At 41.2% G+C, this 22,078-nt stretch overlaps 3 protein-coding genes across 3 annotated transcripts; all 3 read left to right on the top strand.

The window, feature by feature from the left end:
- Window positions 1–146: 146 nt before the first annotated feature.
- On the top strand, window positions 147–9,068 carry gfod2 (glucose-fructose oxidoreductase domain containing 2). The gene is made up of 3 exons (XM_020098818.2): window positions 147–2,269; window positions 3,820–4,186; window positions 5,510–9,068. Exons 2-3 carry the CDS (start codon window positions 3,934–3,936, stop codon window positions 6,409–6,411), a joined length of 1,155 nt encoding a protein of 384 aa, XP_019954377.1. The 5' UTR covers window positions 147–2,269; window positions 3,820–3,933; the 3' UTR covers window positions 6,412–9,068.
- Window positions 9,069–9,070: 2 nt separating this feature from the next.
- Window positions 9,071–12,412, top strand: LOC138407459 (uncharacterized). Its single transcript, XM_069523470.1, has 3 exons — window positions 9,071–10,431; window positions 11,064–11,489; window positions 11,766–12,412. The coding sequence occupies exons 1-3, from the start codon at window positions 10,170–10,172 to the stop codon at window positions 12,098–12,100; spliced, it is 1,023 nt and encodes a 340-aa protein (XP_069379571.1). The 5' UTR covers window positions 9,071–10,169; the 3' UTR covers window positions 12,101–12,412.
- A 72-nt stretch (window positions 12,413–12,484) lies between these two features.
- cog4 (component of oligomeric golgi complex 4) lies at window positions 12,485–21,634 on the top strand. Its single transcript, XM_069523439.1, has 19 exons — window positions 12,485–13,196; window positions 13,908–13,990; window positions 14,123–14,237; window positions 14,421–14,595; window positions 14,797–14,990; window positions 15,726–15,831; window positions 15,931–16,088; window positions 16,439–16,497; window positions 16,586–16,710; window positions 16,815–16,933; window positions 17,266–17,432; window positions 17,806–17,971; window positions 18,966–19,028; window positions 19,140–19,253; window positions 19,776–19,868; window positions 19,949–20,032; window positions 20,131–20,232; window positions 20,526–20,654; window positions 20,747–21,634. The coding sequence occupies exons 1-19, from the start codon at window positions 13,062–13,064 to the stop codon at window positions 20,879–20,881; spliced, it is 2,322 nt and encodes a 773-aa protein (XP_069379540.1). The 5' UTR covers window positions 12,485–13,061; the 3' UTR covers window positions 20,882–21,634.
- The last annotated feature ends 444 nt before the right edge of the window (window positions 21,635–22,078 follow it).

Consider the following 22,078-nt stretch of genomic DNA (forward strand, 5'->3'; position numbering starts at 1 on the left):
TTCCCCGAGCGACGACCGAATCCACCCGAACTCTTCCGGGGCTTGTTTTTATGCTGGATTAGAGGCTGCAGTTTTATTTATGGTGGTGAATGTGTGGTTTTGTTCTTCTCGGTGTTCACCCGTCCCCCTTTGAGAACTAAAACTACCACAAGGCTTTGCGTTTCCGGTCTAGGTCTGGTCCGGGTCCGTTAGCGCGCTACCACCCCTGCTGGTCAGAGTGGGGAAACGCAGCAGAGAGCAAGGCACATTCAGAAGTCTTCCCTCAAATACAACCACAATTTTAACAACACATGAAAATGGCAAATGTACTAAAGTATCAAAATTGCTTCCCTGTGATTGATTTATTGTCATATATTATACTATCACAAATTAATAATCATGCAATAAAGTGTCAGCTCGCTCAGGGTAGCTGACTGAGGAGCTGCAGTGTTGTGTAAAAGTTAAAAAAAAAGTTTTATTTTTAACTATAACATAAAAATACTGTGTGCTCCAAAATCCAAATCAACACTTTTCAATAAAAAGAGAAAAGGCCCACTCCGTTTTATAAATTTATACAGGCTGTTTTATATTCTGCAGACTTTAGAGCAACTTGAGGAATGTATTTCCTGTGATACAGATCAGTGCCATTTTAATCTTGGATATTAAATACATCTGCTTGCCAAGTAAAACAGTGTTGGAAATTTTATACATATCCTTTAGCTGATGCTTTTATCAAAAGCATGATGGTACAAACCCAAAACAGCAAGAATCACGTAAGTACATTAGCTTCAAAAAAGCCAAACTACAGAGTGCTACATGGAAGTGCAACTTCACTTAGACCATCTTTTTAGCCAAGGTGTAGTCTGAAGATTTATTGTACTTTTTACAGTTTCACATCAAACATCCAAGGCAAGTAAAACCCATTTTGTCCATTTTAAATGTGACAGAGTGTCAGAAGTTTAAAGGGAAATATTAAACCATATCTTAAGTGTGTCCAGTCCAGGTTTTTCATTCTCGCCATCTGAAGCAGCATGTTGTGGCAGTAACCTTCATCAGCCACCTGATGGACCCATAGAGCCCTCTGTGTTACTGTAATATATTCTATGACTCCCATAAAGCCATTGCCCCACCTGTCAGACACATCTGGACATAATCCACTGATCAACATCTTTGTATCTTGATAGAGTCATGTTTGCACTAGAATGGATAAAACTATTGATAATAATATATGAATTACATAATATTAATGTCATTTCACAAGGTCTCTGAGTCGTGTGTTGGAGCCACTGTCATTGTAGATTAGTCATGTTAAAGCTTTTTGATAATAAAAGAAATTGGATATAATGATGTCTCTAATATATGATGTGTCTGTCAAGAATACCAATGCTGTCCATAGACTATATAAAAACAAGTGAGGCCAGCACACTAACTCATGGGGTAACGCCCAGGTAACGCCTGATCAACTGTCCCTGCTCCATGGGCACACCTTCAGTCATGAATGGTTTGAAAACAAACTAATGACATGTGTTGTGTTGTTGTGTATAGCAAACACAATGATTGCTTCACAGCCCTGTTTTCTAACTCTTAGTCATCGTTTTGAATCTCTTTGTAGTCACTTTGTGTATCTTAGTAGTTCTGTGTCTCTCTGTAGTCAATTGCAGAGTTGTACTGGTCATTTAGTGGTCGATTTCTTCTCCCCATAGCTGTTTGAGTGTGTCTGTGGTCTTTCTATGTCTCTCTGTAGTAGTGTGGAGTGTCATTGTGGTCATTTTATGTCTCTATGTGGTCATTTGTGTCTCCCTGTTGTCTTTTGAGTGTCTGTGTGGTCATTAAATGTCTCCTGTGTGGTGTGTTTGTGTATCTCCACAGTCGTCTTGTGTGCCTGTTGTCATTTGATGTCTCTATGTGGTCACTTGTGTTTACCTGTAATCGTTCTGTGTCTCTATCTTTTCATTTTCTGCGGTAGTTTTGTCTTTTAACTTCTCTCTTTACCTTTGAAATAAAAAAGTCACGCATAAAACGGCCTCTGTGCTTTTCAAAGAGATGTCATCTGTTTCTAAATTAAAACAACTCGTCTCACACGCTCACTTTGTCCCTCATTCTTTCCTGTGGCGTGTTGGCCTGTGTGTGTGAGTCCTCCGGTGGTGACCCATCTCCAGCCTCTACACCATCTCCGGCTCCCCCTCACTGCTGCCTGTCGTCCTGAAGTTACCATTAGCAACTGGGCAGCGCCCGACTCAGCTCCCAGCTCCACCGGAGCCTCTGCTGCTGCTGCTGCTCGTCCCTGAAGGTAGATACCCCCTCACCCTGTGTCTGTACCGTCCGCACACACTCTCACTCTACAGACTCACGAAGATGAAGGCCGAGTGTTTGTTGCTAGTTTGTTTTGACTGGCTTTTGCGGCTCGCTAGCCGGCTAGCTGAACGTGCTAGCTAGCGTTATCAATAACGCCAGTGTGGAGCAGCTGAGTGGGGCTAGCTCAGGAGTGGGAGCCGTGGCTACGTCCGGAGCACATTACTAATATACGACTATATAAAACATGTGGGCCGTTTTCTCTGTTTGTGATATCACAGTAATTGTCGCTAATCTCCAGCTATTATCGATCCAAGCAGCGAAACCAGTGTGGCGTGGCTTTGTTATCTGACCCACAGCACAGCTAGGTTTTCACTGTGTGTGTGTGTGTGTGTGTGTGTGTGTGTGTGTGTGTGTGTGTGTGTGTGTGTGTGTGTGTGTGTGACAGAGAGAATGGGGGTTGTTAAACTGCTGTCAGTCTTGTAAGAGTGTGTTTGTTTGAGCTCTGGTTACAAGGGGGATGCAGGTGCACAGGTAAACACACAGTGTGGGACACAGCTCAACATCAACTCTTCTCCCACAAATACATGTTCATAACACAATCATTATAATTATTAAATATCTGCTTCACAACATTATTCCTCAGTCAAGTTAAACAAAACTGTTCGTCCTCCAGCTCGATGCAGTTTACTACCACCAAGATGCCTCAAAACATGAATATTCCCTGTGTAGGAAAATACCAGATGTAATTTCCTCATACATGCAGTTGGCAATGTTTGTACAGTACATTACTTATCAGTTAATCAGCTGATTGCTGTAGGTCTAATTCCACCAACGGGTGCTCTGACCACACAGGCCAGCTCTAGTCCAACAACAATTCCTCGGATGACTGAAATCCACACAGGGCTTACAGGTTCAAAAGAGTCAGACCAGGAAATCACCAAAGGTAAAGGAGGAGTTAGGGCCTCAGGTCAGCTGAGCTGCAGTATTTCATATTTAAGTGTGTGAGCAAGTAGCAGAATGAACCTTATAAGGTTTTGTCTTGTTTGAAAACCCTACTGAATGAGTACTTAACATGGATTAGGTGACACACGCACACAGTCATAAATTACAAGAACTGCAGGGATAGAGATGACGTTGACTTTTGGTGGGTGTGGGAAATCTGAGGAATGGCATGCTGACTTTGTAACAGGACAGAATGTAAGTGGCTGTCAGAGACTAGAGATAAAAAAACTGGTCTGAGCCTCCATCAGACATGTTTGTCCTGTTTGTTGGTAGAGTCACTAGTCATTGGAGATAAATCAAATCAATAATGTAGATCTTGTGCCATGAGGGAAGTGTGGTTTTGGTATTGTAAGAGTATTGTATAGATTTAATCACATTTTGTACCGTCCTGTTTCCACATTACTATAAAGAGAGTAACGTTTTTTGTGGTTCTATTTCTAAAAGCAACAAAAATTTTAACCCAGGAAATACTTTTATTGTTTTGGATGAACAAGGGATTTTGTTCGTGTTACACAGCTTTAATATTCTGCTCTTTTTGTACAGGTAAATTCACCTAGATTTTCAGACAACAGTGACAGACAAGTGGATCCCAGGCCCCTAGGATGTTGGAGAGTGTGACTGTGGTTCTCAGCTGAGGTCACAGTGAATGGCGCTGCCATGTTGCCAGGAGTGGGTGTGTTTGGCACAGGGAGCACAGCCCGGGTGCTGGTCCCTCTGTTGAAAGCTGAGGGCTTTGAGGTTCATGCGCTCTGGGGCCGAAGCGAAGAGGAGGCACGCTGCTTGGCCAAGGAGCTTGGAATACCATTTCACACCAGCCGATCTGATGACGTCCTGCTGCACCAGGATGTCGACCTCGTTTGCATCTATATTCCTCCCTCAATGACGAGGCAGATTGCTGTCAAAGCACTGGGTGAGAGCTTGTGAATAAACATACTCTTTTCAAGACTCTTTTCCTTTTGCCAGGTTGACCTGTCCAACAAGCTTGTACACATAAGTGTGTAAACTTACACGTTTACAATTAACATCTGTGCATACATGCAAGTCTATTACAAGCCATAAAACATACATAAAACATAGAACACTGAATATCGGTGGATATTATTTGATAAACAGCTGATTTTCTTTTTGGGGTGTATCAAAAACATAACATTTTCTTCCCTAAACACCAGGTTCTGGCCTCATATTTCAGATTCCTCTTACACTCTATGAGCATCTGAGTCACAAAAACTTCAAAAGCGACCTGACTTAGCTGGGCGTGGCAGCTCAGCTGTGGAACTGATCTGAATTTTTTGTCTATGATGACAGTACTCACTAAGACGTTTCTACTAAAACTGAAAAACTTCTTCTATAATATATTTCTCAGGGTTTATGCTTGAGATCTAGCTAAAATTTAGTAATCAGAGGGGAAAAAACACATTAGTGAATTTACATCTTCTTGCTGCTTGTAAAACTGAAGCAATAATCAACACACTGTATCAGAGGAGAATAAATCTGTAAAGTTAACTTACTGTATCTGATGGAATTCCTGAGTGTTGACTTCAGCTTCCTGTTTTAGTTACAACTTCCTGAGTTTGTCCCACCAAAGGATTTATCCACGATACACTGATTCGAAGGGGTAGTGAAGGCTGCCCCACAGATAACAACTGTCCACACCCACTCTGCTAACACCCTCTGCTAACACATGGGAAAGTTGACTTTTTGTTTGCTCATACCAAACCGGAGGAACTCTTGTGCCAAGAAAAGCCATCAGCTCCATTGTGTGGAGAAGTACTGAGGCATCAAATTCACACCTTCAAATTATATTCAGTATACCTCAAAACCCAAACTGTTGCCATTTTAAACATATATCTAGCTAAAACAAAGGTAGTTCCAAAAAAAGCCCTGTGCAATAAAACGTACACTTTGTTGTTCAGAGAGCTGTTGAATCAGTTTTGACTCAAAGTGTCAAAAATTTAGTGTAATTTAATCAAATCAGTGATTTGAGATGGAAACTGACTGTGAACATAGTAACTAAAGGCAAATTAAGAATCAGAATGAGTTAAAACGAAGCTCACCACCTTTATCTGTAACATGTAAGAATATTTGAAAGAAAATTAATTGTTAAACTACCAAAAATTATTAAAGTTGTTTACGTGGGAAGACTATGTCTTTGATTTTAAATAAGTTTGAATTTTATTTTCTTTACCTGAGATATTATTGATGAAATTAACTTTCCGTTTCTCTCTCTCTGCAGGTATAGGTAAGAATGTTGTGTGTGAGAAAGCGGCAACTGCTGTGGATTCATTCAAGATGGTGACTGCTGCCAGATACTATCCCCAGCTGCTCAGCATTATGGGTAATACCCTACGCTTCCTGCCAGCCTTTGTTGCAATGCGTCAGTTGCTGGTGGAGGGATATGTGGGTGAAATGCAGGTGTGCGATGTTCGGGTCTATGGCCCGAGCCTCCTGGACCAGTCGTACGGCTGGACCTGCGAGGAGCTGATGGGAGGAGGTGGTCTGCACACTGTCGGCTCTGCCATCATCGACCTTTTAAGTTACCTGACTGGTGCCCGAGCCCAGCGCGTTCACGGCTTACTGCGGACTTTTGTACAACAGAATGGTTTGATCCGAGGCATCCGCCGCGTCACCAGTGACGATTTTTGCTTCTTCCAAATGTTGATGGGTGGAACTGGTTCTCGCTCTGGTGGTGTGTGCTGCACTGTGACCCTGAACTTCAACATGCCGGGGTCATTCGTGCACGAGGTTATGGTAGTTGGATCCACTGGGAGGTTGGTTGCCAGAGGCACAGAACTGTATGGTCAACGCAACGGGAGTAACGGTGAGGAGCTGTTGCTAGGGGACAGTGGGTGGGTGGGGCCAGAGTTGAAGGAGATGCCCCTGCCTCACCTGCGGGGGCTGAGCTCCATGGTAAAGGCACTGAGAGAGTCTTTTCAGGCTCACGAGGAGCGCAGGTCATGGGCGCAAGGACCAGTTGCCATGGCACCAACATTTGAGGATGGTCTGTATGTGCAGACGGTGGTGGAGGCCGTGAAGCGGTCCAGCTGTAGCGGAGAATGGGAGTGTGTTGAGATCATGAGTCAGGAGCCGGATCCCAACCACAACTTGTGTGAGGCTCTGCAAAGAAATAAGAACTAATTATATTTATACAACCAGTGCATCTACTACATGTCTGACTAAACTGGGCTCTGAATGTCGCTCCGTTAATTCTGCTGCTTTGGCAGTATACATTTAATACACATGACTACTTTGTATTTTCACATTTTGATCGCAATATTTTGATCGAGAGAATATAATTGTGTCGTAGATGTTTGTACCCTCACAGTTGCTATTTGCTTTTACACTAAATTGTCTTTCACAGCTCCATTATTCAGATTCTCAAAAGAAAGTTTTTAGTTAAAGTGTGCCAAAGTCCACATGCCAAAAAAGTAGATGATCTGATCTGATATTCTTTCACGTTATGAGACATTTGAACTAACTCATGGAGTCATGGCTGCAGTTTCCAGCAAAACAAGACTGAAATGTGGCACATGTTATTAAATCACCAAACCTTTGTCAAATATTGGCCCAAATCAAACTGCTCAGCTCTCAAACACAAGTTAATATCTCAATATGGACTTTATTTTCACTTTAAGCAGTTTGCGTGGGTACATGAATGTAGAAATCAAAATAAGTACCTTAAGATATGCAAGAATGTTGTTTTCTTTCTTTTTTTTCTTTTCATGAGTTCTTAGGAAAATTATCAAAGCAGCAGGTGAAGAGTTGGAAGTCTATGGAAAAAACAGCCTGACATGCTAACCCGGTGCACAAGTACATACGCAATACTGGCTTAACATCCTTTTGCAAAATTTTGGGTCATGACTAATTTTTGAGAATCACAGAAGTAAATCACCACTAACAAAATGTTTGTGTCCAGCACAGACACTGTGAGAGGTTAAAATCTAACTGTAATTTACAGTCCAACATTTGAATCTCTACTGAACGTAATATATTTATAAATATTTGGGTGTTAATGTTTTCCCAACACCAATAGCACTTTGTGTTTACCACGGACATGAATGTGAAAAACAAAGCATGAGGATGATTTGACTAACAAAATCCTTCTCTGGCTGCAGTAGGATCACTATCAGAATGCAAATCACAAACCAGTGGAGATCAGCCTAAGAATACTGGAGCTGGGTAGTTTTTTTAAAGAAAGTGCATAATAATAAGCAGATATTCAAATTGTTGAAAATATTTCAAGAAGGGCTTGTAAGTTTTTATGTTATGAACTGCCACGACACACATGAAATACCAGGGATCACAATAAGCTATGTAGAGAAAGGAATAATAGAATGTTTGATTTGTAGCATTGCCCCTGAAAATGCCCCCTTCCTAAAGTGATACCTCATTTTAAATCAAACTTTAGAGTATCACTCAAACTGTGTAAGCCCTCAGAGAAAGTATGAAGTTGTAGTTTCCTGCTCTATAGACGTATCAGCTGTGGTGAGCTGGATTACACCTTTTGCTGCGGACTTTAGAAGACACAAGTTTTCACGGTATCAAAAACATTTAAACCCCTCAGACCACACCAGCATCATCTCAGAATTTTGAGCCATAATAAATACATGACTTCAAGGATGGTGTTGTGGAACACAGATTCCCTGTTTTTAGTTTTTATTTGGGTCGATATTGACTGTTTGGAACAAACAACATACGTAGAGACAGCGGTGAATTGGCTCAGATGGATTTATAGGATTGTTGGTACCTGTTTTCTTGTCACCAGTGGTCATCTATTTAACCACTGAAACTGACTGAAGGAGGGAACTACCAGCCGCCTGTTGATTTTACACATAGGACAGATTATAGGTGGAGTAACAGGTTGAATATTTACATAGGCAGGAACAGGTTTGTCCTAAAAATCGACCTTTCATTGTTCAACTGTCAAAGTTTTTAATACAAAGCCAGAGTTAAAATGTAAAAAAAATAATTGTTTACATGTGTTGGAGTAATCCTTTGTTTTTTACAAGATTTAGTTTTATGCAGTCTATGCATTTAAAGTTATAACAGATGTATAAATCCAAAGGGCGGGGCCACCACCCCCCCTTGTTGCAACCGTCACCCTGAATAATTGCTGAGCTGTTCATTGAGTAGAACCACTGGATTTGACGCGTGAGAGTAGAAATGCGTGCCTCTCCAACGTGTTTACACAACGAGGCAGGAAGTGTTAGTCTGCGGTTGTTCTAGTCGCACACTGCATCTCGGTTCTGCTGAATATCCTAAATAATATTAAAGACAGATGCACACTTACCTCACGCTTTCCTAACAGTGCTTTACAAAAACCCTGAATCAAGTTTACATTTAGTGTTTTTACTACATTTGCCTGCAGGATGATCCATAACCCACCACTTTTAAAATACATTCCAACTGACTTTTCACCATCTTGTTGACAGTTGTATTCGTTTTGTTTTTTGCACTGATAACTGATAAAATGCCACCTATTTAATATGCAGTGTAATGCTTGTACCAGCCAGCTCACTGCAAAAATTGACTTTACATTTGTCTGTCTAAGGAAGACATTTTGTATTTATTTATGTTTTGATGTGGAGAAGGTTTCCCTCAGTTCATTCTGTTCAGTGTTTGTGTTTTCAGCGTGTGAATTTCTGTTAAAAGCTATTATATTTATCTTGTTTCGCTTTAAATGTTGTTTTAATTGATAATTTGGCTTTTTGAGCATAATGTGTTTAAGTTGGGTAACTTTACTGTTCATCTGCCTGACAAACATTTCCTTTAATAAATACAATTGTCTTCATTTAGTGCCTTTGGTCAGACCTTGGTTTATTTCTTCTTTAGAAAATGTACTTTATCTGTACATGCCAGCAAAATTCTTTTAAAAAGAGAATTGTTCAAAACATCATTACATTTTTAAAATCATGCAAAACTTTCTAAATCAGATGTTCCTGCCCAGGCCAGTGTTGTTCTAGACTTAGCAAGCAGAATGCTAATCTTTACTTACAGGCACCCTAAACATTAGAGCCTGATTGATTGTTGGGTGCGGAAGTAATAAAATTCTACCCATTAATGTTTACCCATATATCTGCTGATATATATCCACATATATTAAAACACAAAACTAGTAATATAGGCCTGATGCTCTATGGTTTAACCATAAACTTTATTAAAAAATAATATGAATTAAAATAAATATATAGAACTTAAAATTTAGAAATAAATATATATGTGCAATGTCAAACATAAACATAAACCATCCCTCCTACATGTTTATTCTGTAAAAAGTGTTTTTTTTCTGCATTTTATATAGCCATATATTGACCTATTTTTATTAACCAAGTGATAAATGGTTACTTTTTTCACGTGTTAATATTTATTGTTGGTTTTATTCACAGATTTATAGAAATGGCTTAGTCTCCCAATTTCTTTGTAGCATGCGGCTGGTAAAACATTTCATCAACAGTATTTGAACAGTATTTGATTAAGTTTGTGAATAAGTCAAAGTTTAACCAAACAAAATGTTGAAATGTGAAAAAATAACTAAATACAAAATAGCACTTAGTTGTAGCTGCTAACATCATAGTATAATTTAAAGTAAAAAACAAGTAGTAGAAGAATAAATTGCTCAATATAAGCAGTTTTACATTTTCTGCATGACTGAGGGTAGAAAATATAAAGCGTGTTAATTACATTCCATCCTGCGGGGGGCAGCAGTGTGCCTCACAGCGTCTACACGGCCAAATTATATGAGGAGAAGAAGAAGAAAAAAAACAAAACGATGGCGCAGATATGACGTAACCACAACAAACATAGACTGGCTCAGGCTAACTTAGCATCGCAGCTAACACGGTTGTGTTGACACATTGAAACTGGCTCAATAGAAAACAGAGCACAGAGACATATTAATGGACCGGAGCGGGGCGGGGGCAGCCGCAGTCACCAGCCGCAAACGGAGCGTGGCGTGGCGCTTCTTTAAATCCGTGAACTCCAGGTCGGTGCAGTGTCTGCTGTGCAGCGGCCTCCAGTCCAAACAGCAGGGCAGCACCACGTCCATGCTGAGACACCTGCGGCTCAAACATCCCGGAGAGGTCAGCAAGAAGTTCAGGGGACGAGCGTCTGAGGCTGTCCACACGAACAGGAACGGCCACCAGGAGGCGCACACGGACAGTGAGTAGCTCTGCTCTGGTACAGCACCTCCTCCGTGGGTTAGTTTACAGATGTGTCGGGACAGAACTGCGCTCAAGTGAGCAGACGTTCGTCCTTTCCTGATTTCAAGTGCGCCCGTATTACAGAATGTGTGGCAAATGCAGGTAGTCCATGATACGGAGCGAGACAATCTTTTCTGCTACTGTAAAATCTCTTTGATCCATAATTTCTGACAAAGGCTGATACAGTTGTCCTCAGGACCATCCTGACTGTTCACTCACTCAGTATCAAGCATATTTATAGTAATAGGTTTGCTCGCTCCGTATCATGGACTACATGCATTTGCTACACATTCTGTAGTACGGGCACGAAAAGACGAACGTCTGCTCACTTGACCGCAGTGGGACACATCCAGCTGCAAACATTACATGATGGATGGAACTTTGCTTTATATATATTATGTACAACACTTTATATTTATTAGCATGATATTTTGTATAGTTTTTGTTCTTATATTTGGTTTGGTGTAGTTCAATGTAGTGTGTTATGAGATCAGTGAAGTTTTGGATTGTTGTTGGTCAGACAAACACAACCTGACAGTGTCAAATTGTAAGATTGTATCTGAATGTAGCCCTTTATTTCCTCTTTTTTAGTGGAATCTGCTCTGGAGGATGGAGAATCTGACATGCACGAGACTGTGAATGAATCTGACATTAGTTCCTCTGTTACCGGCGTCCAGGAGGCTGCACAGGGAGATCCAGCAGGACAGGCTGCTCACAGACAGGCATTTGATGATGGTGATAACCATCCTGTAAGATGTACCCGGCACAAGCGTAGTTTGATCTGGAGGCACTTTGAGCATCTGGACAGTTTGAACGCTGCTCGCTGTCTCATTTGCATGAAGAAGTTACAGTGCAATGAAGGCGGCGGAACCAGCAACTTGCGTCGCCACATGTTGAAGAGACACCCGGAGATGTTTGCCAGGCTCGTGGCTGACGGGCTGAAACCGTTTCCACCAGAGTCTTCACATGGCTCAAACACCAATGGTGACACTTCCAAAGAGCAGAGGCAGCAGTCAGGTCAGCTTTTATAGTATATAGAGGTCAGAGTTTGTAAATAATAAATAAATAATTACCTCTTCTTACAGGTTTAGAAGTAAATATTTTACTAAATATTTGTCTTGTTACATGTGGATTAAATTTACAGACACCCCCCCGATGCAGACAGAAATAGCACGTTAGCAGAGGGGGTGGAGAGACTGACCAAATAAGCTACTGGCTGATAGAAACACTTTGTATTGTAAATTAGCCAGCCGCAGAATGTGGACCTGAAGGAATTTGTAATCTTTCCCACAGGTGTGCTGCCATGTCCAAGAGCATTTGAAGGAGAAAAACGGTTGTTGAGAAGAGAGCAGGAGCTGATTGAAGCACTGAGGAGAACGCAGAAAGAGGAGGCCCGGGCTCTGGACCATCAGAGGGAGCTACTCGAGAAGGTACGTGCAGCGGATGCCAGAGAGGCAGCTGCAGAGTGGAAGAAAATCGAGTCGTTGAGGAAAGCGCAGCAGGAGGAAGCCAAAGAACTGGGCAGACAGAGAGAAGAGCTGAAGAAAGAAAGGACAGAGCTACAGAAGAAATGTGAAGAGCTTCAGCAGGAAAGAGAAGAGCTTCTCTCGTTTTCCAGAGGACAATAACCCTCCTGATGGTGTTACAACATGACTGAACTCAGCTTTTCTATAAACGCCATGGAACTATTTCAAACACTTAAAGGTCATTCATCCAAATGTGTTTTGAAACATACAGTCAATGGATTGATGACCTGACATCACTGGCATGAAATATAAATGAATATGAACCAGGACAAACATCTCCAACCCTGCATTCACAAGCCAGCAGAGCTAGTATAAAGCTGTCACTGTATGTGTGTGCATGGAGATATTGAAGTATAAGCTGATTGACAGAGACACAATAAATATGTCACAGTAAATTTAAAAAAAAATAGAAAACCAGGTTCCACCTGGTCTTAAACCGGGGACCTTACGTGTGAATGTGATAACCACTACAGAAACTGGTGAGCATGAACAAAGAACATTTTTATATCAATCTGATATTTAGTGAGCGGAGCCACACATGCAGAAGACACTGACGTAGACGCATTCCCCTTAACACATTCGTAAACAAGAGGAAATATTGTCCACTATTCTACTTTCCCATATTAGGTAGGTCCTAACCAACTGCAGTATATGAGTATATAAAGACTAAGATTTGAAGATAACAGATTAGTTTCGATCACCTCAGGACTGAAGCTTCATATTAACAGGGACATTATTTCAAAGCAGACTTGAAAATGCATGAACGGATCCTTTAAATATAAATGGTACAGCGCATGCGTAAAAAATAGACGCTTAACCCAGAGTTTGACTAGTCAGGTACCGTATGTGCTGCCACAGCTCGTCTCTAATGGTGACGTCTGAATTTATGGTATCGACGCTTAAAGAAAATGTTATTTTAGTGTTTGAAGACGCGTTCACCGACATTTTGTCGTGAAAAAGCAGCGTCTTCTCCTCTGTGACTCTTCTTTGAACGAAGCAGCGCTGCCTGACAGCTCGTATCCGGGGAAGTCCTCCCTCAGGCTCGGTGTTGCTGTGGTGGAAGATGGCGGACAGTGGAGCCGTGGCGGCCAGAAGATGTGACTCCGGCCCGGTGTCCTCCATCAGCATGGACACCATCTGTGGGCTGACGGAGCTGGAGGACCTGGAGGGAGTTTACCAGCAGCTCTGCGCGGAGGAGGTTCGTTTCAAATCCTCCCTTTAGCGGTGGTGAGGTGACGTGTTCACACGATCACCGTGTCACTCCACGTAAACATCCAGGAAGCTGCTGGTTCCATCACCAGGAACAACTTGAACAAATCATTTATAAACTAACAGGAAACAGTCAGACTGTCTCTGCAGGTCAGGGTCACAGTCTGTTCACTGTGTGTACACCATGCGGAAGACAGGGGTGACACCAAATGATCTGGGTACAAAATACCCAACAGCACCTGTCAAACACTACGGAGAGGTTCCAGGATGTGGATCATATTTGGACTTTGAAAAAATCTTTTTATGATTAAACGTTGTTCTCCTGATATTAAGGAAACAACAAAAATACATTCCTTATATACTAGTACCGATTTACTTAAAACTTCACTTCAGACTCCACTTTAATCCATTGTATTTATCTGGTAGCTTCAGGTATTCAACATTTTTATATTTAGGAATTTGCATTTAAAACACACAATCTAATCAAATATGAAGGATGGATCGATGTTGCAAAATAGGAATTTTGAATAATTTCTTTGGAATTAAATGTATCCCTATGTTGATTTAAAAATCAATTTGCAGCCAAGTACAGATCTTCACAGCATAGATCCTTCAGATCTTAGCTGTTGAATAATCAATATCTTTTTTTGAGACTCAATTAATGGGACTTGTGAAATGTTTTGTGTTCTGATCACTACAGACAGAAGTGGAGGCTGAGCTGGACAGACTGGTGGGACAGGAAGGGACCATAAACACCAAGATGCTGGCACTGCAGAGGATGGGGTACAGTTTGTACAGATTAGAGAGTTGCCACATAAAATCCTAATCATCTTTGATTTGAGCTTCAACATCTACAGTCTGTGAGCTTAATAAAATGATCTGTGCTGTGTAAAATCTGGTCTGTTATATTGTCAGGCCCAACCTGCAGTTGATCGGAGGAGACGCCAGTCAACTGTCAGGCATGATCACATTTACCTGCAGCCTGGCTGAAAACGTGAGCCGCAAAGTCCGACAGCTTGACCTGGCAAAGGTAAGAACACTCTCATGACTCTTGTTATTTATAGAAGAGAGTTTTTTTGGCTATGTGGACTGATATAAGTGATCATAACATACAAACCTTCATTGATTTTCACCACACAACAAAAACTGAACCCTATAACCTTAGTTATCACGGCACTGCATTAATAAGCACCTCTTATTTAATTATATTTAGACTCGGCTGTACAACGTCATCCAGCGGGCTGATGATATCCTCGACCTGAAGTTCTGCACAGACGGCGTGCAGACAGCTCTGCGTAACGAGGATTTTGAGCAGGCTGCTGCCCACATCCATCGATATCTTTCTCTGGACCAGTCTGTTATAGAGCTGAGCAGGCAGGGAGAAGAAAGTATGAACCCCAATAAGTTTCTGTCATTGTTGCTCAGTATAAAGTCTTACGCTGCACTGAAGATTTTTTGTACAATATTCACTTTGAATATAATAATAATAATAATAATAGAAAAACAGTAGTGCTTTTCAAACTGTTACTGACTTCTGCAAGCTACCTGTACATGTTTTTCCATCACTTGACAGACTCATGTCTCCACAGGCAGTGCTGTGGATGCCAGCCTGGTCATGCTGCAGGAGGCAGAGCAGAGGCTGAAGGTTATAGTTGCTGAGAAGCTGGATGAAGCTGTAGCAGCAGTTGATATCGCGCAGGTGGAAAGGTTTTTCAAGATCTTTCCTCTGTTGGGCCTCCACCAACAGGGCCTCGCCCGCTTCGGTCAATATCTCTGCAGTCAGGTGAGTTGTGAACTCCACGAGACCTGCTCAAGTGTGGCAAAGGTTTGTGGTAAGAGGGTTGCTGGTTGTAATTCCTCAAAGAGTAAATCTAGTTATTAAAAAGTATTTTCTACACTTTTATTCTCCTACTACTTCTTAAGAGGTTTTTGAGTTTTCAATCCAATCTACAATTTTGAAAATTGGAGCCATATGTAATTTTTTAGTTTTTGGTGCATATCCAATATGCTTCTATGGATTTCTAAACACCTCAATATGAATGACAGACATCTGTAATCCTGGGTTGTTTATGTGTATTTTTATGACGATCAGTGGAAGATTCTGTATCCAGATGCAGTTTTAGAATGTGTCTCCTTTTGAAATAACAGATTATGAGAAAAATGCATCTTTTACTCTCTAATATTTTATTATTATTCACTGTTGTAAAACATACACACTCCTTCCTGTTTGTAGCTTGTAAATTCAAACTTGTAATTTCAGTTCATCTGGATGTTACACTTGATGTATTTTGGTGTCAGCTGAATGCTTAGCTTGTTTCAATCCTGTAAATACATGTTTCTGTTCCTAAAACAAAATGAGAAAACACTTGGAGTCCTGTTTGGTAACATGAGATCGCTAAATCAAATATCTTTGTCTTTTATACAGCGCTAGTCACAGATATGTTACAGTGCATGGTTTTGATTCTGATCAGACGAAACTAATATTTATTCTCTGTGTTTTTCACACTCACCCACACAGCTTGCCTCTAAAGCCGAAGAAAACCTGCTTCTCGCTACAGGAGGAGACCTGGGTGAGAAGAGAGCACTGCTTGTCTTTGCAGACACGTTGACGCTGCTTTTGGAAGGTGAGAACACAGACCTGATACTGAGTGTGTTTCTCTGTATAATCTTTTTCTTTTATTGCCTGGTGCGAACTCCACTAATGCACTGATGTGTGTTTACAGGCATTGCTCGTGTCATTGAGACTCATCAGCCTATAGTTGAGACGTATTATGGTCCAGGGCATTTGTACACACTCATCACTCACCTGCAGCAGGAATGTGACCGACAGGCTCAGAAAATAGTTGACAAGTTCATCCAGCAGAGAGGATACCACAACAAGGTTAGAAAGGCATCTGCTCTTCTAATTCAGGTTAATCTGCCCTTATCAGGTTAAATGATCCGCTTTATTCTCATCCAGCAAACGTTATTATTTGAATGCAGTTTAAGATCGATTTGAATAGAGTTAACTTGAATACTCTTCCCACACTTTACTGTTGAATGTGTAGCTCTTCAGACTATGAAAGATGTCTGGTGATAATCATGAACCTGCTATAAAAATCAAAGGTCACTAGAATCTTTGAAAAAGCCCTTTTAATGGTAAAACTGCAAACATGCAAACAAGGGGGCCCTGAGCATGCTTGTGTTTTAACTGCAAACCTGTACTTACTGTGACCTTGTTCCATCCTGTAGTTCCAGATTGTGCAGAGCAGCATGATGAAGAGCATGCCAGGAGAGAGAATTGAGCCCAGGTATTTGAGTGTTTCAGCAACATGCTCTATTACCATTTATGTTTGTCTCTGTAGGGTGTTTGTTCATTCCTCTGTCTCACATGAACAGGGAGCTGGACCCTGTGCTGGCAGAAGTTACCCTGATGAACGCACGGTCAGAGCTCTACCTGCGCTTTTTACGGCGCCGCATGATGGCTGACTTTGAAGTTGGAGACGTTCAGAGCATCACACAGGGTAGATTCATATGAACGTGTGATTATTGAAACAAAGACAAGTCTGAGATCACATTACAATGAGTGGACTCCATTGTAATATTGTTTTCTCGGATTTTTGAACAGAACATCAGCAGAATGTGGAGAAGCTGTTGAAACACTGTCTGCTGAGTACAACAATGCAGGAGCTGATCGGCTTCTATATTCCAATGGAAGAATATTACATGAGGGAGTCTGTAAACAAGGTACTACTCAGCTTTTTATACAGTTATTTGTATAATTCAAGGTTTATATATTGGATCTGACATCCACTGTGGGGAAAAAACATAAAATATAGATTACTCTCTAGTACCAAAACACACCCATGCCTCTGATGGAGCTGTGATTGAGTTGATGAATACCTAGTTCGAATGAAATAACCATATGATCCTTTTAAAAAAGAAGCCAACACATGTAGATAACATGACATTTTTTATTATAAATATTTCCCCAAATAATAATAAAGTAGAATCTAATAATGACTTATCAGAATGTATTAAACTGTCATACTGTATTAAAGTGTTTTTTTTTTCCTCAGGCTGTTGCTATGGATACGTCTGAAAAGGGACAGCTGACCTCCAGTATGGTGGACGACTGTTTCTACATTGTGAAGAAGTGCATCAGCAGAGCTTTGTCCAGCTCCAGCATCGACTGCCTGTGTGCCATGATCAACCACGCTAACTCTGTGCTGGAGTCGGACTTCAGGTGCTCACCACTCTTTCACAGTGGAAATCACTTTTAGTGATGAGGTCTGCCTGGGTCAAATAGATCACTATATATACAGATGACTATTATAATCTTTTTTAACATAATAGCTCTTTATTTTTTACAGAAATATCAACTAACAAAATGGACAACTTTGTTATTTACTGATTTAAAGATGAAATAATCTGCACAGAGGGACGACACAGACACAGTATGAAGAACCTCATACAAATCAGTTGAAATAGAGCTTACAATGAACCCTGTAGGAAGACTCTGTGATTATTATAAGAAAAATATGTTAACAGCATATTGTATAGGAATGATTCCGTCCCAAGTGTTTTAGTCCATGTAAACGGCTCTCTTCACCTGTCAGGGAGGTGTTGTACAATAAGCTACGGCAGGGCTTCCCGGCGACGACTCTTCAGGACATCCAGCGTGGCGTCAGCAGTGCAGTCAGTCTGATGCAGAGCAGCTTGCAACAGGGCAAGTTCAACACTATGGGCATCGAGAGCGCTGAACACGCTAAGGCTGCGTTTCTGGTAAGATGCACGTTATGTCTTATTCACACATACACATGCTTTTGTATACCCACTATTCTTTTAGAAAATAAAAGTTAGTTTGTCTATGATAAAAAAAAATTTGGCTTTAATAATACCAAAACAGTGTTTGAGAGAAAACTGATGGTGTGTGTAAAGAGAGCGGGTGCAATTTAAGTGAGGGGTAAAATGCATGAATAACCATCTCTGATTTGAGTAATGTAAGAAGTTCTTTAATTTTTAAAATATGACTCTCCGCTGAAGGGAGCACTACTTCAAAAACCTTTTAACCCATTTGTCAAAAGTCAAATGAAACAAAGAGACACTGTGGTTTATGGCTGTGTACTAGTTTTACCTTTGAAGCCAAGTTTTTCTGTTTTCTTTTCAAACAAATGAGAAAAATATCAGATTGTCTTTCTTACAAAAATTTTTGTTGATGCCAGAAAACCCTCACACAAGTTCTTAACTGTTTATGGTGTTATTTACGTATATCATGTAATACCAAAGGAGGCTGTCAAAAAGCCAGAAGTTGTTATAATAACAGTTTCCTCATAGCTGATATTTATCTGTAAATTACATGATAATATCCAGCAAAGTCCTTCACGATTGGACTCTTGATTATAAGGGAAAAAGATAAAGTGTTAGTGGCTGTTAAGTCCCTAATCATTTTGTTCAAGATGTTAAATATGTGACCCATAAAACAAAGAGTTACCATTATTCATTTTTAGTGTGTGGCTTCTATGACAACAGCTATAAATATTCAAGAGATAAAACTAAATTACCAGTGGAAACAGAACGTTTACGTTACTTAGGGTCAGTTGTGTTGGCCTGTGTCCCCACCAGGTCTGTGCTGCTGTAAAATGTCCAACCGCTAATTACTAAACTATGGGATTGAAGAGTAACACAAGTTTTCTCACAGCTTTGAGGAGAAAACAGCTTTTAAACAAACCAAACTGGTTGTACGAACTAATCCACACTTTGTTTCTTTCTATCTCAGGTGACTCTGAATAATGTTGAGGTGTGCAGTGAGAATATCACAACTTTAAAGAGGAATCTAGAGGTAAGATTATCGTCTTTCCAACACTCTGCCTTTTTTATAGTCATCACATTGTGCAGAGTTAAGCTCGTTGCTGAAAAATTGACTTTTACAAATTTCTATTGTCTTCTGCAGAACGATTGTTCCAAGTTGTTCAGTCAGGGTGGCTTCTCTGGAGAGCAAGCCAAGATTGAAAGCTGTTTGTCCGACCTCGTCAACACATCCACAAAGTTCAAGGATCTCTTACAGGTTAGACGCACACACACATGCACACTTCTCAGGGTTACATAGTAGGTGCTGCAGAATGGGGGAAAAAATATGGATTTCATTCCAACACTTTTTAACAGTCACCATAGTCTGTATATAAAGATGGACGACTCATCTCCACTTCCTCCCCTTGTAAAAACATTAAGTTAAAATATCCAGGATGCAGGATCTTGCGCTATCGACGTCATTTGGAGCCAGAATCTGATCAGTAGTGATTATTGTGTGGAGACGATGTATCGGGGTCCTGCAGATGCACACACTTGACCAATTATGAGACAATTTGTTTGACGTTATTTTGACTTTCCACTAAATTGGAGGAGGCAGGATTTTGACCTAATTCTCTCCAGGACGCAATCAAGATGATTTCGATTCTTTTTGCTGACCTGTCATCGTATCCATCTTTATATAGAGTCAATCTCGCCGATGCTAGCCGTGTAGAACCACATATGTTACGATGAGACACTGTTTGTTCACAGTTTGATTCCCCGTTATTTTGTTTCTCAGGAGGGTCTGACTGAGTTAAACACCACAGCAGTGAAGCCTCAGGTCAAACCATGGATCAGTAGCTTCCTGGCAATCTCACATAACATAGAGGAGGTAATGATCTCAGAATCCTGCACACAAATAAACCAGAGGTCGATAAAACACGTCACTGTAACTGCTGCTCTTCCTCACAGGAGGAGTTTAATGATTATGAAGCTAATGATCCCTGGGTGCAGCAGCTCATCGTTAACTTGGAGCAGCTCATGGCAGAGTTCAAGGTATCTGCAATGTTCGAGCGCCTGGTTTTTATATTTTCTGAAAACATGTTCTCTTATTTGCTATTTTGAACCTTTTCTTTGCTCTGATTTTTCACCAGATGGCCCTCTCTCCTGTCATTTACGACACTCTCACCAGCCTCATGACCACCTTGATATCAATAGAGATGGAGAAGACTGTCCTCAAATGCTCATTCAGCAGGGTGAGGAGCTGAGCTCAGCCACCAGGTGGCAGCGAGCTCCCTGTGCATCACATCAAATCACATCACATCACTGACACAGATGAAAAGCCTCCAGCCCTGATTTATTAATGAGACCAGGAAGGTCTGCAGGAGAGGGTGCTTCCTTTTGGCCTATCCTGCTTTGAGCCGTGTTTTCTTTACTGAAGACCACAAAATACATTCTCATTCTCCTCAGTTTTAATTAAAACATCCCTGTATAAATAGCATGTCCATGTTTTTAGATGTTTAACACAATGTTGATTATTCTGTTGTAGCTCGGAGGGCTGCAGTTCGATAAAGAGCTTCGGTCTCTTGTTGCGTATCTCACCACCGTCACCACCTGGACCATCAGGGATAAGTTTGCTCGCCTCACACAAATGGCCACCATCCTCAACCTGGAGCGGGTGATTAATTAACCATTTCTCTTTACCCAGTGTGCTACGTTGACTGAAGAATCTGCTTCACACTGGCTCACTTGTATCTGTTTCTGCTGCAGGTTACAGAGATCTTGGATTACTGGGGCTCTAACTCGGGCCCCCTGACGTGGCGGCTGACGCCAGCCGAGGTGCGGCAGGTTCTGGCGCTGCGTATCGACTTCAGAAGTGAAGATATCAAGAGGCTGAGACTGTAACTCCTGAACCGGTCTGCTTGTTAACAGTGACTGTTGTGCAGCACACACCTTGTGATGCATTGCACTAAAGAGCGCCCTGCACAATCCAGGTTTAATCCACGTTCCTGTAAATGGATGTGGGCAGGGCATGGGCAAATGGCTGGGGATTTCTTTTCTTTTTTTTACGTAGGAAACAAATGCTCATTTTCTCTCCCAGGAGATTTCAGTCGAGTTTTCCAACTGCCCCCCTTCTGACACCCGGTTGATGTCAGTGTGTATTAGAGCTGATTTGGGGTCAGTGCTTGCGTTTACGTGGCAGGAGAATAAGTGGAAACTGTAAAATATGAGAATATTCTGCTAAATGTGTAATTAAAAGTGTGTGTGTGTAATTGTACGACAGCAGGAGTTGGAACCTTTTAACCTGTGAATGGTTCTGAGAAACGAGGACACACTGGGACTGAAGAGTGAGTGAAACAGAGCAGTAATGAACATCATACCCATTAAACTGACAGAAGCAGGTCAGACAGCTGATCCAGCCTAGTCATTCAATATATGAATAGCTCCTTGTCTGTGATGATGGAACACTTTTAACCTAATAAATTGAGAGGCACAACGGAGCGCTCCTGATCCCTGCCATCCGCCACATTTCACCAAGTGCTGCCCTAGTGCCATGTGAGACCTGTTCCCAATCTTTTATGCGTGTTTCTGACACTAAATACAAAGCTGTGTTCACCAGTTAATGAAGCATTAAAATAAAGCATTCCATTCTCATAATGTTCAGCCTAATTTCCTGATATAACCTTGTTACACCTGCAGACTAAAGCAGGTCAGCGTGTGTTTAAACTCTCGCCTTCTCCGGCGAAATCAGACTCAAAGACCACGGACACTGGGCTCGTTAGGAAAAATGTGGCTTTAATGTAAACACAACATTCGATTGGCTCAGCACAAACATTCCACATGAGAGCAACCAATAAACTACCGAATAGGATGGGGGTGCAGCACAAAAACATTCACAGTAAAAAAAAAATCTGGTATAATCATAATATATATATATACAGTACGGTGCTTTTAAGGTGAAGATGGAGATAGGATATGGGGATTGATATGTGACAGGGAAGAGTATACAGGCATGGGAGGAGGAATTCCTGGGTGCACAGGTGAAAATGGAGAGTTGTGAGAAGAGAAACATGACAGACAGGGGATGATGGTTCCCTGTTT

Source organism: Paralichthys olivaceus, chromosome 1 (genome assembly GCF_024713975.1).
Source record: "Paralichthys olivaceus isolate ysfri-2021 chromosome 1, ASM2471397v2, whole genome shotgun sequence".
In the NCBI taxonomy this organism is placed as follows: domain Eukaryota; kingdom Metazoa; phylum Chordata; class Actinopteri; order Pleuronectiformes; family Paralichthyidae; genus Paralichthys; species Paralichthys olivaceus.

What these genes read in the sequence shown, in the direction of transcription:
- gfod2 (XM_020098818.2), top strand. Translation starts at nt 3,934, where the DNA reads ATGTTGCCAGGAGTGGGTGTGTTTGGCACAGGGAGCACAGCCCGGGTG. An exon ending in GATTGCTGTCAAAGCACTGG is followed by an intron (nt 4,187 to 5,509) that starts GTGAGAGCTTGT and finishes CTCTCTCTGCAG; the next exon opens with GTATAGGTAAGAATGTTGTG.
- LOC138407459 (XM_069523470.1), top strand. Translation starts at nt 10,170, where the DNA reads ATGGACCGGAGCGGGGCGGGGGCAGCCGCAGTCACCAGCCGCAAACGG. An exon ending in CCAGGAGGCGCACACGGACA is followed by an intron (nt 10,432 to 11,063) that starts GTGAGTAGCTCT and finishes CCTCTTTTTTAG; the next exon opens with TGGAATCTGCTCTGGAGGAT. An exon ending in AGAGCAGAGGCAGCAGTCAG is followed by an intron (nt 11,490 to 11,765) that starts GTCAGCTTTTAT and finishes TCTTTCCCACAG; the next exon opens with GTGTGCTGCCATGTCCAAGA.
- cog4 (XM_069523439.1), top strand. Translation starts at nt 13,062, where the DNA reads ATGGCGGACAGTGGAGCCGTGGCGGCCAGAAGATGTGACTCCGGCCCG. An exon ending in GACAGCTTGACCTGGCAAAG is followed by an intron (nt 14,238 to 14,420) that starts GTAAGAACACTC and finishes AATTATATTTAG; the next exon opens with ACTCGGCTGTACAACGTCAT. An exon ending in GGAGAGAGAATTGAGCCCAG is followed by an intron (nt 16,498 to 16,585) that starts GTATTTGAGTGT and finishes TCACATGAACAG; the next exon opens with GGAGCTGGACCCTGTGCTGG.